Source organism: Leuciscus leuciscus (assembly GCF_965113295.1).
Source record: "Leuciscus leuciscus genome assembly, chromosome: 1".
Lineage (NCBI taxonomy): Eukaryota > Metazoa > Chordata > Actinopteri > Cypriniformes > Leuciscidae > Leuciscus > Leuciscus leuciscus.
Genome location: NC_138725.1, coordinates 22,174,632 through 22,192,443, shown reverse-complemented (window position 1 = coordinate 22,192,443; position 17,812 = coordinate 22,174,632). Strand labels below are relative to the sequence as shown.

General features: G+C 37.4%; 2 protein-coding genes across 8 annotated transcripts in view; one reads left to right on the top strand and one right to left on the bottom strand.

Annotated features, from left to right (window-relative positions):
- LOC309498402 (uncharacterized protein) overlaps positions 1-17,812 on the bottom strand; it is a 201,848-nt gene that overhangs the window by 98,028 nt on the left and 86,008 nt on the right. The window lies entirely within an intron of this gene.
- Positions 854-17,812, top strand: part of LOC309497887 (uncharacterized protein) — a 25,546-nt gene continuing 8,587 nt past the window's right edge. For 4 of the 7 annotated variants that reach the window (XM_082168291.1, XM_082168294.1, XM_082168293.1 and 1 more), the window contains exons 1-6: positions 854-935; positions 7,397-7,748; positions 7,835-9,467; positions 11,900-12,259; positions 13,280-13,714; positions 16,020-16,454. In XM_082168291.1, the coding sequence (XP_082024417.1) occupies positions 7,415-7,748; positions 7,835-9,467; positions 11,900-12,259; positions 13,280-13,714; positions 16,020-16,454 (3,197 nt within the window). In that variant the 5' untranslated portion in view covers positions 854-935; positions 7,397-7,414. The other 3 variants (XM_082168297.1, XM_082168295.1, XM_082168292.1) reach the window with 2 other exon arrangements.

The following is a 17,812-nucleotide window of genomic DNA, read 5'->3' as shown; positions in this document are numbered from 1 at the left end:
CTCCAATTGCCAAGCCTGGAAAGGATCACTGCAATAGCATCAAATTTTAGACCAATTGCTTTAACATCTAATTTATGCAAAGTGACGGAGAGAGTGATAATAACCAGATTAAACTAGAAAGGAAAAACTTACTACGCTCATTTCAGAGTGGCTTTAGAAAAGGGTGTAATACAATGAATTCAATAATATCTAGAATCTAAAATTAGAAAGGCAATATCGAATAAGGAGGTGTTAGGGGTTTTCATTGATGTTGTAAAATGATATGCTTTGGAAAGAGGGACTTTAAATTAAATTAGATAAGATGGGAATTAAAGGAAACATTTAAATAGGCCTATTGGATAATGGATTTTTTTTTTTTTTTATGAATTGGACCAAGGGTTGGAACAAGTTACTCTATGACTTATTCAGCAAATAACGGGACCCCACAACACTGTAAAATGTTATGTGCTATTTACTTAAAAAATATGGTAACAATATTACACATGATATTTTTGAGTAGTTTTTAAGGCTTGATTTATTTAATTAAATGTACCTGAATTAATGATGTAAAATCCCCTAAATTATTTAGTCTATTACACAATATATTTAATATTTTTGAATGCACAGAAAAAGTTAAGGGTGTATAATATTATTATAAAGTATTTAAGAGATACAGATTTGATTAGAAGGACACGATTCTTTCTTTCTTTCTTTCTTTCTTTCTTTCTTTCTTTCTTTCTTTCTTTCTTTCTTTCTTTCTTTCTTTCTTTCTTTCTTTCTTTCTTTCTTTCTTTCTTTCTTTCTTTCTTTCTTTCTTTCTTTCATCGAGGCTTCACACTCCATTCCAGTAGGAGGCGTAACGCACCTCAAGCTCGTTTGCCAACCACAAAAAACAAAAGAAGAAGAAGTCGGCTGAGGTTCGTCTTGTTTACTGTGCTGTCTGAAGTTTGCTGCGGGTAAATTTTAAATTTTAAAATAGCTATATTTTGCATTTTGATAGAAACAAATCGTTTGTACGTATGCTTTCATGCTTTGTTTCATTTTATGTCAGTTTTCGCGTCGCATGAACAAGCTTCAGCTAACATGAGTCCAGAGGGCCAGTGGCGGACCACCGGTGGCAAAGTTGGCGGCCCACCGGCGGCCGATCGTTATTCTAGCGGACTTTCCCGACGGTGGTCCGCTATCGTGCCGCTGGTTTATAATAAGTGTTTTCTGGCGGACCACGGTTTATAATCAGTTACTCATGCTTACCAAAATTCACTATAATGGATAAAAAAATAAGCAATGTACACCAGTCTCAATAGCAGTTGCAAATTTATTTTTATTAAATACATTTTCAGTGAACAGATGAAATGGATACATTTGCATTACATTTATCAGATTCTTTTATCCAATGTGACTATTAGTCAAGTACATTATAGGATCATTTGTACCCTTATGAAAATTAACCATGGTTTTACCACAGCATTTGCAGTAAAACCATAGTTGCTAACAAAATGGTTTCACAACAACCAAGGTTTAAAAACATGGTTATAAACATGATTACCATAATTTTACAGCAATTATTACAGCAATAGCCCATCTCCGTGTATTCTCTTTCCAGAAAATTTCGATGTGGTTTCGGTTTCGTTTTGGTTGCTTCTATTAAAGGACAAGTTCGGCATTTTTTACACTTAAAGCCCTGTTTACATATCGTTTCTGATGAAATAGAACGGTTAAGATTAAAATTTGGACACATGCTGCTGTTCCAAAAAACGCATTAAACTATCGTTTACAAAGACGTGAAACCAGAGAATGTCTAATAGGAAGAGAATTGGCACTCTCTGGTTACTTCTGGTTTCTGGACTGGCTGCAGTAACACGTCTCTGTCCATGCGGGGGCGCTCGCAGGTGAGTGCAGAATGAATGGAGGTCTATGGAGCTACCCATCAAAATCCACTTTTCTCAGGATATAATTTTTTTTCTAGTAATTTGAATGTTATATTCGAAAGGAGATGCAAAGAAATTACACATTGCTGGGTGTTAGATTTTTTAGAGTCACTTATTTGCTTTAAAAAGTCTTTTAACGTGTCAATGACGTCATACACATCGTACGACCAGAGATACTGCTTTACGGCAATCCTTCAGTCACTCTGGTGCTTTCGCGCTCTGCACTTTCTTTTCACTCAAGGCATCGACAACACAGCTGACACAGGTAAATACACGTGCTAGAAGAGTTTTTGTTTTGTTTGTTTCTGGTCCCGCTTCTGATGCCACGATGCCATCAAGCGGTATCTCTGGTCGTAATCAGTACTTCACTGACCAATCAGCATTCATTAGCAGAATGCTAGTGTGTTATGGGCAACAACAACTCAACCTGTAAGAAATCGAAAGGACATAAGTACTTGTTCATTCAACTTTCAACCTTTAACCCATTTTGAACTTGCAAAACCTACAATAAAATCGGAGATTTCTCAACGGCAATCGGGTGAAAGAGACACATTTAGCCGTCTAGCCCCATAGACTCCCATTCAGTCTGCACTCGCCTGCGATCACCTCCAGTGGAATTCTAATGGAAGATCGATACAATGGGGCTAATAGGAAGTGCCAAGGCTCTCCGTAGACGGGCTCTGGTGAAACTCACCGAGTGGTCAGGGGTGTTCACTGATATGGTCACACAAAAATCGCTGCAAAAGATGCTTTCCAACAGGTTTTATCGTAGTTTTTGTCAAACACAAACAAACAAAAAACTTGGACAAAAACTACGATAAAACCTGTTGGAAAGCATCTTTTGCAGCGATTTTTGTGTGACCATATCATTGAACACCCCTGACCACTCGGTGAGTTTCACGTCTTTGTAATCGAAGGTTTAATGCGTTTTAGGAAGGATTGTTCCAGTGCGTAGGTGGGGGGAGAAGCGAAAGAAACCTAACATTTTCGGGACAGCTGTATTTGTCCAAATTTTAATCTTAACCGTACTATTTCATCAGAAACGATCTGTAAACAGGGCTTTAAGTGTAAAATACCGAACTTGTCCTTAAAAGGAACTGAGGTCTGTAAGTCTGTATATACTGTAGTGTAAATGATGATTACAGCTTTCTTGCGCCGCTTAAAAAACAAACAAAAAAAAACAACAACAAACAACATACTTTGTGAATTTAAGTAGGGGAGAGCTGGGACGATTGAAACGCGGGACGGATGAAACACTGAGGCTGCGTCCCAAGTCGCCTACTTATACTAGGCTACGCCCTAAAAGTATGTACTCTTTTTGTGAAGACAAAGTATACTTTTGAGTGTGTAGCAAAAGAGTAGGCAAGCTTTGGGACACACTATCTTAACGGACAGATCGCGTGCGTCCTGTCACCGGAAACTGCCCTGTCAATCATCTTGTCACAGTTAAAATCCTCCATTCAATCTAATTTAATTTCTTACTGTTTCAGAGAGAAATGTAGTTGCACGTTGATCTGCCAGTCATGGGTCTTTCATGCGGAGACTCTCCTCATGTGTTTGCAATTTGAATATAATGAAGCATTTAAAAGTTAATGGCTAAACGTATCTTCACAAAAGTTCATAATGCTCGCCTCCTTCAGATGCAATATAATGTGGACAACATTGAATAAATCAAATTTTGTCAGGTTAGATACTGATAATTAATCACTCAAACCCCTTTATCTAAACCTCTCTACATAACCGCCGGACTCGCGCGTCCTCCATGTTTGTAGTTCTAACCAAATTCTCGTCCAACGCGCAATGGGTTGTGGGCAATATTAGCAGTTATAGTGAGCCTAAGTCCCTCCCCTCCGCTTCCGGCTCATGGGACCTTATTTGGAAAAAATATGTATGGTAGTCAATGGCGAGAGACAACTTTTATTCCGTCTGAACTGTGCCCTGAATTACATATATGATGTTTGTCAATTTAAAAGATAATTATGAAAGTCAAGAAAGTCACAGTTTGTGTAGACTTCAAATTTAGTCTTTCCCCTTATTATTAGATTCACAGGGCCGGACACCAGTTATCTTGCCAAGAAGAATTTTTATTCTTATATGTCAGGAGAGAAACTTTCAGAAGATGTTACATTCATGCCAGGTCTATGCGTTCTCTGAAGTTGTGCAATAAGATAGAGCTTATATGCATCACTGAGCGACTTCCATTCATGGTAACAAACTATATTGCTTGAGCTACGAACACATGGCACAATTCACTTCCATATTAAGAAACTATCTCTGTGGTTTACATCTGCATCAGTTGAAAACATGTACAGTATACAGTACATCTCTCTGTCTCCCTCCGTCTCTGACATGATCTTCACATGCACCCATGCTATCTATAGTCTCTCATGCACTCAAACTGTCATGCACACATAAAACTCATAACTCTATAAGATAATACAACTGATTATGAATATTAATAAAGAATAATAGTACAGATACATAATATTCAATAATTAAATAATGAAATTATATTAAAAGATGAAATTTTAGTCTTCAGTTTGTCATAAAACAGAAGAGTAACATTTAGTTTTATGTGAAAATCGTTCAGTGAACTACATCGCTCGTCTCGCACTATGTACGTCACCAATATCGTATGTGTGCAGTCTGGTACAAAACACTCAGGCATGTAACGTTACGATTATAACGTAAGACTATAGACAAAAATGACAGACGTTAGCTTCAGTAAAGTTAGTTTCATTCATTATCAGTTAAACCTGGTCATAGCCTATACTGTTCATAGATTCATATATTGTTCCTAGACTTGTATTTCTTTTAATGCAAATTAATTTTCAATTACACAACACATGCTATCTCTGTAATAATCATCAATTGTCCAATCTTCAATAAATTTCATTTATCATCTTCTGGTTGACCTCGATTTCATCATAATAACAGGCTATTCAACTAGCAAACACTCAATATGACTCAAGGAAGAAATGTAAGAAAATTTATTGTAAACGGATTTGTCTATCTTCGTCAAAATAGCCTGTTAGAAAGATTACAAAATGCGCATAGGCTTATCGCCTATTGTTTATTGGGCGACATAACAGAAATGGTTAATATGAACCTTTAAATTAAAATAAATTACAAAATATGTTTGTAACTATATGTACATAAGTTTCTTGTCAGGTATTGTTCACAAAAATAAGCATTAGATGAATAGTTGCCGTTTAAACTGTTATGTTTCATCCGTCCCACCCGTGTTGCAGTCTTCCCGCCAAACAAAGCACAACTACCGTTCAAAGTCAATTTTTAACTAAATCATTCTATATTTGTATCGAATAACAGATGATACTAAGAGAACACATATGTGAGTTGTTAATCACAAAAAAATTTAAAATCTATCTGTAACCTTATCTTAGAAAACGACATTTATCTGAAAAGTGTTTCAACTGTCCCGACTCTCCCCTACAGCCTGTAAATATTTAAGTTGTCAATGCAAGTTTGCTGTCTGCATTGAATGCGATAAAAACAGTTTTGCTCGCTGGGCGCTGGCTGAACTTAAACAAGCAACAAACAATTCAAGTTATCATTACTTTCAGTCTTTTGTGTTCTTTTCATGAAACTAGCCTTTACATTTAATGTAATGTAAAATGTAATGTAAACTACCGTTCAAAAGTTTTAGAACTGTAAGATTTGTAAATGTTTTTAAAAAGAGTCTCTTCTTCTCACCAAGGCAGTTATTTTAAATTGTAATAATATTTCACAATATTACTGTTTTTGCTGTAGTTTAGATCAAATAAATGCAGCTTTGGTGAACAGAGGAGACTTTTCTAAAAAACGTTACAAAATCTTACCGTTCTAAAATGTGTAGTGTAGCCTACATCAGTAATTCCTGTCATGTTTTTCATATTACAACTTGAAGTTAAAGACAAGTTTACAACAGATATATTTTGTATTATATTACATTTTAATTTATTGTAATAATCATATTTTAGCCATTTAATTAAAGGAACATATTAAATAATATCCTGGCTTGTCCCCGTTTTGTAATTGCATTGAATAGTGCCCGAGTTTTTGAGACTCCAAAAAGTTCATCCATCCATCATAAAAGTAATCCATACGACTCCAGTGGGTTAATAAATGCCTTCTGAATCGAAGCGATGGGTTTTTAGAGAAAAATATCCATATTTAAAACTTTATAAACTATAATCACTGGCTTCCAGCAAAGGCTGTATACGCACGTTCATGAGAGAGTCGAGTTCTGGCGGAAGGGTGACCTCTGACCCGGCGTAAGATGGATCTCCTCTTCTCTTATATCGAAATCCTCTGGCATTTTTTTTTCCCTTCAAACTTCGAATTTGTGACTGGCATTATTTTATTTTTTTTGCTCAAAGACCTCTGTGCTTCTGTGTTAGTTAATTCTCACGTTAAAAACTCACAGTGTTCAGTCTCTAGGCTCACTGCATCCTGGACACCAATATTTTAACGATTCATTAAAGAGGAATCAATGGCCATCTGAGATTTTGGTATGAAAATAAAGGTTAAGCCTGGTTCACACGGCAGGATAATTAGGCCGATTTTAGCCCCGATTCACCCCTTCCGACAATCTTAAGGATGCTCCGATTATCGTAAAATAATCTGATCAGATATTCCTGCCGTGTGTGGTGTGTTAAGGCTGCTCTCGTCTGCTCGGAAGGACGTCGGGACCGCTCCGATCTCAAATCGGGGATATCCAACATGTTGGATTTATTTGGCCCGATTTCTTCTCGTGTGTGGTGTCCCCCGAGCACGCAGCCTGTGGACTGTGGAGTGTAGCCAATCAGAAAGCGAGGTGACGAGGCAGCGAGGAAACACTGGGAAATATAATCAAAACAGCCGGCGGCATCGCGCACCAGAAAGTCCGGTGGACGTCAGAGATCATCGCCTTTTCTTTTGATAACGTTTTTTTTTTCGGTTAAAAACAAACTACAAACTATTGCCACTGCATCCTCTTCGTCCGCCATGATTGTTTACTCTGAAGTCACGTTTGATCTCGAGGTATTTTGCGTGATTTCCCGTCTGATCTGGGAATGCTCGGGAGTCAAATCGGTTCGTGTGTGATGTGTTGATTTTTACGTGTGGCTGCGCACCACACACTGTACGACCAAAACTGTTAGACCCTGATTTTTTATCCCCGTGTGTGGGGTCTCTCAGGTTTGGAAAATCGGCCGACAATTTTAAAATCGTCACGTGTGAACCAGGCTTTAGAATCATGATTTGGTAGTATGACAGCAGATGGCATGAGTTTATATTAGCACCATGTTTTGTTTGCTTTTGCCATCTGATAGAGCTAAACATACACAGTAATTGCACTTTGAGTAGTATGATTATATAGAGAATTAAGTTCACATAAACCTAGTGTATTAAGACGTTTTCTATAGGACACTCCTGTGTGAAATTGCTCAAATGTGGAAATTTGATTGATAATTGTAATATTGTTTAAGTACATCTGTCTTGTACCTCAGGTTTGAAATGCCTACAGCATGGCTTGTGCACGGCAGTCTCCTACGGAGTACCTCAGAAATACTTTTGCAAAACTGGTGACCCATATTCAGAACCCTCCTCTGATCGTTGACAATCTTTATCAGCAGAGGGTTTTCAGTGACCATGAGGTCGACGTTCTCAAAGCCGAGAGGACAGAGTTTGATAAAGCCAGATGTATATTGGACTGGGTCACTAAAAAAGGGGAAGAGGCCAGTTATATATTACTCAAGATTTTGGATGTCACTAAGAAGAGGACATTACATCCTGATTTACACCCCTGGATCAGCTGTTTTCCATTCAGAGTGGAAGATGAAGAGACCAGCTTTTCATTTGGTAAATAGATAAATGAAAAAAAAAAATAACATTTTGGCGAAATTAACGCATTTCCAATATAAATTGTGTTTTTATTGCTGTTTTAGGTACAAACCCCTGTCAAAACTACCAGACAGCACTCAAAAAGAAAGCAAAAAGGATTCTGAAGGACCAAAGAGAACGTTACGGTAAATATCGGGATGACAAGGCACAAAGAAACTTCCATTTTATACCTGTCGTTTTAGAGAGACACTCTGTGATGAAAACTCCTCAAAGCAAAATAAAATGGAAAAACAAAAAATGCAAAAAGTTGCGGCCCAAAAAGCTTATCTCTTACATTCCTACTGAGCAACAAGCACTTTCACCTGAGGATCTGCTGAGATGCCAAGAGAAGAACATCCTCCTCATAGGAAAACCTGGAATAGGAAAGACTACAGTTGTCCAGGAAACGTTGCATCTGTGGGCAGAGAAAGATAACCGAAAGCTGGACTACATGTTTTACTTTGATGAAAGTGTTTTGTCTGGTTCTAGCAATGACGATTTGGAATCTATTTTGTTTAAAGTGTATTTGACACCAATGGAAAAAGACAGAAAGGACGTGTTTCAAGATATTGAGGAAAACTCTGAGAATGTTGTCATTGTATTTGATGGAGTCACTTGTGTGCAAGAGCATTCTGTCTTAAAGAAGATCATGGATCACGAGCTTCTACCTGAAGCAAAGATTATAATAACATGCAGATCAGAAGAAGAAGATGAGCCTCGTTTCAACTGGCCGACACTGAAAGTGTATGTTGAAGGATTCAGTGAGGAGTCTATTCGGACATACTATCAGAAGATGTTGGGTCACGATCCTGTTCTTCTAGATGTTGTTTTGAAGAATCAAGAGCTGTTCAGTCTCAGCCATGTGCCAATGTATGCATTCATGGTTGTCACGTTCATTCCATTTAAAAAAGACACAGATTTCAACCATCCACACACAGTCACAGAAATGTACATACACATTTTCCGTCTTGCAGTGAAGAAACATGGAAAGAAAACAGTTCAGCAAATAGATAAATATCTGAGAGAGAACAAAGATCAGGTTCATCTCTTGATGGAAAAAGCATTCAAAGCAACTATGAAGAAAACCCTGAACCTTCCAGACATAAGCAGTAATGAGGAAGATATTTGTCATGCTTTTTTGAAAATGATCACAACCACAGACTCACTATCTTCAGCAATGACATGCTGTGTGTTTCTCCACAACACAATGCAGGAATTCTTCTCAGCTTTGTGGCTTCTTGGACATCCAGATGAAATTGAGAAAGTCCTACAACTCTGTCAGACTGAGGAGAATAAGCACATGAAACATGTTCTTCCCTTCCTATGTGGACTTCTGGGAGAACACAACATTAAACTCATCAAATGTCTCTTCCCAGAGGATCAGATAAAGAAAACATCTGACTGGTTCATTGAGAAGTTTTTGGAAACTTTCCTCCAACCTCAGAGTGAAAGTGAAGAGTTTGATCTCTATGTGATTCAGTGCTTGTATGAGCTCCAGTCTCCTGAAGCGTGCTTAAAGTTCCTGGAGAAGATGGACCATCAGCTTGAGCCTGAAGAGGATCTCGACCCTCATCAGTGTTGTGCTTTGGCTTACGTGATCACTCAGTCCAGAGATAAAGAGGTGTATCTGAATCTGGAGGACTGTAACATGACTGACGCAGGAACGGACATGATGCTCAGCTGCTCACCCAAGATCAGGTACTAGGGAATCGGGGTGAAATGATATATAGCAATATAAAAAAAAAATGTGACAATACTTTTTCATCACAATAGTTTTTTGTTTTTTTTCACTCCAAGACTGAACTTACTGTATTTATAAGGTATTATAAATAACTTAAGAATAAATATTTATTCTTCCATCATGCACTCAACCCCGTGTCCTTTTAAACCCATAAGATTTTCATTCATCACATTTTTTAATGAAACCTGAGAGATTTTTTATGAAACCTGATCAACACACATATTGTAGTAAACACAGACGTTCAAATATGTACTGTATGTATGTGTGTGAAGACAGAATTAAAATTTTTGTATTAACTAACCTCTTAACGTTTGGGAATATTTATTTTGACACGTTTTTAAACTGTGATGATTGATTGCATTGTTCATCTGAAGCACATACTCATCACAGTGAAAGCACAAACATCATCTAAATCACCATATCACATTTGCAGGTTTATTAGGATAATTCAAAGCTTTTTAGATGGTTTATTCTTATGTAAGTGCATTTATAGAGGGAGAGAGGGGAAATAGTGCGGAGCGCAAGAGTTGTTGTGCGCGCGGTTTGTAAGAGATCCAGTGAATGCCTGCATTCAAGCGTTTTTACTGCGTAATCCTCTGTGTTTGACTTTTAAACTATATACTTTTCGACGTCCATGCAGGAGGCTATAAACGATGTAAAACAAATGTTGGCAAAATGCATGTAGGGTTTTTCTATTGCATGCAGAAGCCCTTTATCAGAGATGAGGTAAATAATAGCGTTGCAGTCCAAACTACAGCGGATTAATGGTTTATTGGGTTTATATGGGCTATTGTCCATTAAAAAAATAGTTTTTCTCCCCCCGGTTACTTTATCAATGGAAAATTGCCATTTCCTCTCCTTTTTTTCAATTTTACTTTTGCTAAATTGTGACTTAAGAAATTACCTTTTGAATAATATTCAATATTTTACCTTTTTTTCTTGCATTTTGTGCTGTGTTAGCCTTTTAAACTATACTAATTAACTAATACTTCTCAACGTCCATGCAGTACGATATAAATGATAACTTATGATTGTATTGTAATGAACCGAGAGTAAATGACTGTGCTGAATTTAAGGGAACGAGAAGCACGGAAGTTCAATGTTGCCATGGAAACGAACAATGATGCCCACTAGCGAGTGAAAATATCTGCATCTGGAGAGTTTACTATGTAGGCCTAAATATTTTGTATAGGGGAGACCGGGGATAAAGTAACACCTTTGAGCATCTGTAACTCTCAAAATTTGATACATGGTGGCCACATTCGTCTGCTACAAATATAACTCAATTGGACATATACAAAACAATCACAGATTATGTGAGTTAAAGTCAAATACAAAGAGTACAGTTGTTACAATACCCCACAACTGGCTGGGGATAGATGCAACAATGAGATGTCATTTGCTGAAACAAGATTCACACTATTGCATTTTTTAACTACTTCAGCTGCTTTGCAACATATTTTGGATTTTTTATAGAATTGGGCATACCTGAATTTAAAAGAGCGTCCTACCCATATACATTGGAGTAAATAAATGCACTCCAATGCATAATACATGATACATAGGAGACTTTAAATTTAGCACAAAAACAATTGCGAATAAAGGTGATTCTCTGTGTTTGACTACTATATACTTTTCGACGTCCACGCAGGGGGCTATAAACCACGTAAAACAGTCTGCGGCCACCCCTATGGTTTTTTACAACGCAAAATGCAAGAAAAACGTCAGGACCGCACAAGGTAGCGGACGGTGCCATCAGCGATTGTATGCAGAACACGCTTAGCATCTCAGCCAGGGTCACCATGAAATCAAAATGGAATATTGCAGTGTTTATTATGAAATATTTATTTGTGCACATAACTTTTTTTTTAAATCATAAATATCATAATAATTATTCAGAATAACTTCCCCTCCTCCACGCACTGACATCTCATCTCGTCTCTGATGACGTGTTTACTGGCGTGAGGACGGGAATATAAACTCCAGCAAACTTCTGTCACTCACATGAGATCAAAGCAGTAGCAAACAACAATCCAACAAGCAATTCCCGTTTCACTTGGATATACGTCACATTCACAATATAAAAATCGTCTTAAAACAAACTCTTCTCTGCTAGTGCTGTAAGTTTGGATCGCTTGTAACATGCATTAAAAAAGGCAACATGTTTCAATCTTCTGCAATGAGATTTATGAACTAAAGAGAAGCTCTAAGGTCTTCACAAAAATATTAAAAAACAAAGAAATTAAGACATGAATATTAGTGTTATACTTTTACTGATGTTTTGTACATTTAAATTGTATTATTATTATTATTATTATTAATAAATGTCTTTATTTTACAGTACAATAGAATTATTGCCATAGTAATGTATTTCTTTATTAATTTGCAGATTAAAGATTTGGAAAGAACCACTGAAGCAAATCACATTCTTTCGTGAATTCTTCCATAAAGCATCTCAGTGCAGTTGCTCAATTAACCACCGAAGACTGTGTGATTTCCTGCTGGATCTTTGCTCACATGTGAAGAACTATGAGACTCAAACAGGCAGGAGTTTCCTTCCAGCATTACAGTCAGTTTTCCAGTCACCTGATGTCTGGATCATAGATCTCTCACAGAGAAAGACCTCCGACCTCCTGGAAGTGCTGAAACTCCAGACAGAGAAGAAACCAGTAGATCTGAGAGGATGTTCAGAGGAAGACAGTGAAGTGAAGAGTTTCCTTCAGTGTCTGTCCTACATCTCACAGCTGAGGTAAGATATTGGACAGCCTTTTGCTCAACATGTTTAAAAAAGCTGAAGTAGGTCTTTGTGTATTAAATGGATCATTAAAAAAATATATTGTTTTTGATTTACCTTTAGATGCAGAAATGTGTCAGATTGATAAAAAAAAAAAAAAAAAGAAACTGTTATCCTAAGGGTCACAGAGAAGCTGGAAAATAGTCAGGAAAATTAAACTGACTGGTTCTAGAAACCTCAACTAACTTTTGTACCAGATTAGCTCAAAAAGGAAACAGTACGATCTTCATATCAACTCTTGAGAAAGATTATTCTTCTGGTCATGAAGAATAACTTTTCTGTTCTATTAGATTACTAACTAAAGCACTCAACAGTGTAAAAGCTGGTGGCTGAAGATCAAACATTTCAGTGTGTGTGTGTGTGTGTGTGTGTGTGTGTGTGTGTGTGGATCCTCGGTGTGTGGTTCAAGAGCTTTAAGTGTTCTTTGGGTTCTTCTGTTCGTCTGTGGGAAGTTTAAAAGGTTCATAAATCAAGAAGATGTTGTCTCATCCGAAGGACAGGAGAAAGAGCGGACAGGGAAGAAGGGATGAATGAAAATGAGCTATTGTCATCATCCTTTAAGGATAAATCAGTCCACACCTAAATCAGTTTTGGCTGAAATGACCAATAGTAGTTAGGAACGTTTAGCGGGAGAGAGTTTCTTCGTCTCCTTCTGACAGTCTAATCTGCATGTTTAATTATGATGTCAGAATTGGTTAATTTTTACTCAAATGAAGAAGAACAAAAAGGTTAAAAGCTTTCTGAAGTTTAGAACTGAATCGGTCATCGTGATTCTGTCCAGACGCTACACGTTATACTGTATATGGACCTTGGAAAACAGTGTAATGAATGTCATTAGATTTAGTCCTCTTAAATAAATTTTGCTGTTATGTTTCTTCTTATCAGAATAATTGTTTTATCTACTATATATTTGATTTGGAAATGCTGCATGTTGTCATTAATTAATGAGATTTTTATTTCTCTGTATTTTATCAGGTTTAGGTTCTATAATCTGAAGTCTGCAGTGAATCTCCTGCTGAATCTCAGTGTTGCTGCTGTAGAAAATGACACAGTTACAGGAACAAGATTCTCTACTCTGCTGTCGTCTGTGTGCAGTTACAAATCCTTCCCTTTTGATGAAGAGGGGTATGATTATGATCCTGATTATCAGAGTGATTTCCTGCTGGATCTTTGCTCACATGTGAAGAACTATGAGACTCAAACAGGCAGGAGTTTCCTTCCAGCATTACAGTCAGTTTTCCAGTCACCTGATGTCTGGATCATAGATCTCTCAGAGAGAAAGACCTCCGACCTCCTGGAAGTGCTGAAACTCCAGACAGAGAAGAAACCAGTAGATCTGAGAGGATGTCCAGAGGAAGAGAGTGAAGTGAAGAGTTTCCTTCAGTGTCTGTCCTACATCTCACAGCTGAGGTAAGATATTGTACAGCCTTTTGCTCAACATGTTTAAAAAAGCTGAAGTAAGTCTTTGTGTATTAAATGGATCATTAAAAAAATATATTGTTTTTGATTTACCTTTAGATGCAGAAATGTGTCAGATTGATAAAAAAGAAATAAAAAAAGAAACTGTTATCCTAAGGGTCACAGAGAAGCTGGAAAATAGTCAGGAAAATTAAACTGACTGGTTCTAGAAACCTCAACTAAGTTTTGAACCAAATTAGCTCAAAAAGGAAACAGTACTATCTTCTTATCAACTCTTGAGAAAGATTATTCTTCTGGTCATGAAGAATAACTTTTCTGTTCTATTAGATTACTAACTAAAGCACTCAACAGTGTAAAAGCTGGTGGCTGAAGATCAAACATTTCAGTGACTATGATCTGTGAGACAATCAAGCGTATAATGGTTTTTAATAAATGAAACTATAAATACATACGACTACATGTAAAAAAAGCATATATATACAGAATAACGAAAAGTAAAGAAAGAAAGAAAGAAAGATAGAGGAGATCAAGGAATGGCAAATATCACAAACAGTTAATCTATGAGAGCCAGCAAAGAATCAAATCACCTTAAGACAGGGGCAAACAATCTTAAACACATCTAAATATCAATAGAAATAATACTTGCACTTATTCTTTGGTGCACAGCGAGTTTATGTGTCTGTGTGTGTGTGTGTGTGTGTGTGTGTGTGTGTGTGTGTGTGTGTTTGTGTGACTATAAATGCAGCGCGTGTGAGAGCAAACCGTCCTTATAGCTGTGTGTTGCCGCTTACTAGACCGATCACCCCCGGGGGCGACACCAAGTATTACAGGAATTCCCCTCCCCACCCCCAAAATAATGGTTGACGTGCATATTAATATTAGCAGAACAAACTTTCGCGCCCATAGATATATGTGTAGCTATATCTATGTTTCGTGCCGATGGGTAGCAGGCTAGTGTGGGCAATAAATAAATTGTGCAATGCAAAACAGGCTCATTGCAGCCACTAATGCAGGGATAAATAGACCAGTCTTGCCAAATGGATTTATCTTCTTTTCTTTTTTAACAGATTGCAAAGTGGCACTTTTATTGCTTTTCTATTTTTGAACTTGATACAAATTTTGACAGCTGCACTTTTATTTTCTCCATTTTTGAATTTCATGAAAATTATGACACAGCTGCACTTTTATTTTATTTATTTTTTTAACTTGCTGTTATTTGATGTAGATAGTTAGTTTGTATTTAGATATAACTTGTTACTATACTGATACTACTTGTTAATTCAATAAATTTGAAGCATGTTTAGCATGTTGGGGCGATGGGGGCAGGTGGGGCTTGAAAATTCCCCCTTGTCCAAAGTGGGGAATTACCGAAAAAGTCTGAGAACCCCTGGGCTACACTCACTCACAAATACATTACATAAATAGAATGTAGAAACGAAAAATGTCTCAGATCCACTGTTTATGTTGACTGCAAGATTCTAAGTTAAGGTCAGCTAATTAACATTCAGTGACTTGCTAACGTAGCATTCTATCATGATAGCGTGACTTCTATGAGTCTATCAGTGCTGCACAGCCTAATCAATACTCTTAACCTTAGTTGAAAGATTGCTGCTGCTAGGTTTAACTGTAACAACATGGTAACACATACTATCACCAATCAATACTATTTTCCACAGTAGAATCTGCATTTGAAAGCCTGGTCAGTCACTACTACTGCTAGAAGCAGAGAAACATTCTTACACGTGTCTATAAGCACTTAGAGCTTAACTAACACAACTAGAAAGTTGTAACTAGGCTAATATAAGCTGGGGACATTCATACACACAGGAATATATCATATACATTTTGGGATGACTTAATTATGAGTTAAATGGAAAGAATATCTATGTCTCTGTATATTGGAGGGAAGTTGAGTTGATTCAGATCTTTCTGAAGCTCACGAAGGTGTTTCTGTTCAGCCTCCGCCAGGACACTAAAGTGACAATGAGGGCAATTTGATCCAGACTCATCGGCGCTAGGCCTGTGATTTACATGAAGAAGAACAAAAAGGTTAAAAGCTTTCTGAAGTTTAGAACTGAATCGGTCATCGTGATTCTGTCCAGACGCTACACGTTATACTGTATATGGACCTTGGGAAAAAGTGTAATAAATGTCATTAGATTTAGTCCTCTTAAATACATTTTGCTGTTATGTTTCTTATTATCAGAATAATTGTTTTATCTACTATATATTTGATTTGGAAATGCTGCATGTTGTCATTAATTAATGAGATTTTTATTTCTCTGTATTTTATCAGGTTTAGGTTCTATCATGAAGAAATGAAGAAGTCTGCAGTGAAACTCCTGCGTAATCTCAGTGTTGCTGCTGTAGAAAATGACACAGTTACAGGAACAAGATTCTCTACTCTGCTGTCGTCTGTGTGCAGTTACAAATCCTTCCCTTTTGATGAAGAGTGGCATGATTATGATCCTGTTGATCAGTGTGATTTCCTGCTGGATCTTTGCTCACATGTGAAGAACTATGAGACTCAAACAGGCAGGAGTTTCCTTCCAGCATTACAGTCAGTTTTCCAGTCACCTGATGTCTGGATCATAGATCTCTCAGAGAGAAAGACCTCCGACCTCCTGGAAGTGCTGAAACTCCAGACAGAGAAGAAACCAGTAGATCTGAGAGGATGTCCAGAGGAAGTGAAGAGTTTCCTTCAGTGTCTGTCCTACATCTCACAGCTGAGGTAAGATATTGGACAGCCTTTTGCTCAACATGTTTAAAAAAGCTGAAGTAGGTCTTTGTGTATTAAATGGATCATTAAAAAAATATATTGTTTTTGATTTACCTTTAGATGCAGAAATGTGTAAAATTGATTGAAAAAAAAAAACCTTGTTATCCTAAGGGTCACAGAGAAGCTGGAAAATAGTCAGGAAAATTAAACTGACTGGTTCTAGAAACCTCAACTAACTTTTGTACCAGATTAGCTCAAAAAGGAAACAGTACGATCTTCATATCAACTCTTGAGAAAGATTATTCTTCTGGTCATGAAGAATAACTTTTCTGTTCTATTAGATTACTAACTAAAGCACTCAACAGTGTAAAAGCTGGTGGCTGAAGATCAAACATTTCAGTGACAGTAGCCGCGTTTCCACTGTCGGGCCAGGGCCGGGCCGTGCTGGTGCGTGCCAGGGCCAGTCGCGTTTCCACTGTCACTTCCGGGGCTTGATCGGGGCTTACTCGGGGCCAGCGGCCAGGATTTCTGGCCCGTCGAATACCTTGGGCCAGAGCGGGCTAGAGGAGTGGTTACGAACAGAGGCGGAGTTCACCTGAGTCGGGAGACGGCAGCGCCGGATGATTCTGTCAGCATTAAAGACTTTTAAAATAATTTAACTCGCGTTCATGTTTGAATGCCTTGTGTTTGTGATGCAAAAGACTATGCGCGCTAACCATTACCATGGTAAACATAGTAAACGCTTGAAGATACGCATAGTAAAAAAAAAACATACGCTTGAAGAAATCAGACCAATCATAAAGGCTATCACAATCATGTTTTTATTTTATCTGTCAGTCGCCTACGTCTCGTCTCTTTATACCGGAATATCATAAAATAAAGCAACTTTTTTTTCGGGAGCTTCCTCTGTTTCTCTGACTGAAAATATCTGTATGGGAGTCGAGAGAGTGCTAAAGCTCCTCAGGTCGTATTTTTGGTGGCATATATTTGTAGAAATTATCATTCTTTCTAAATGTGATGTAAATATGTCCTGTAACTACCAGATAAACAGAAACAGACGCGACTGAAGAAGTAAGTGTGTCCTTTTTCTTTTGTGAAATAGACCTAATGGTAATTTATTTCTGAGTGACTAATGTGCAATTTTGACATAAATGAATTCATTATGATCAATGTATCACTTTTTATTGTAAACCTGTGGTAAAACATCGATGCTTGGGTTTTAAATATTCAAGTAAACAACAAAAATGCGAGCAAACGGACGCTTTTATCATGTTTGTTTTCAACGCTGTTTCCAGTTATTTCTGATTAGTTTTCTGATAAAACTTCCATTTGTTGGTGAATGGGTTAGTGTGACGTTGTTCCAGAGAGGC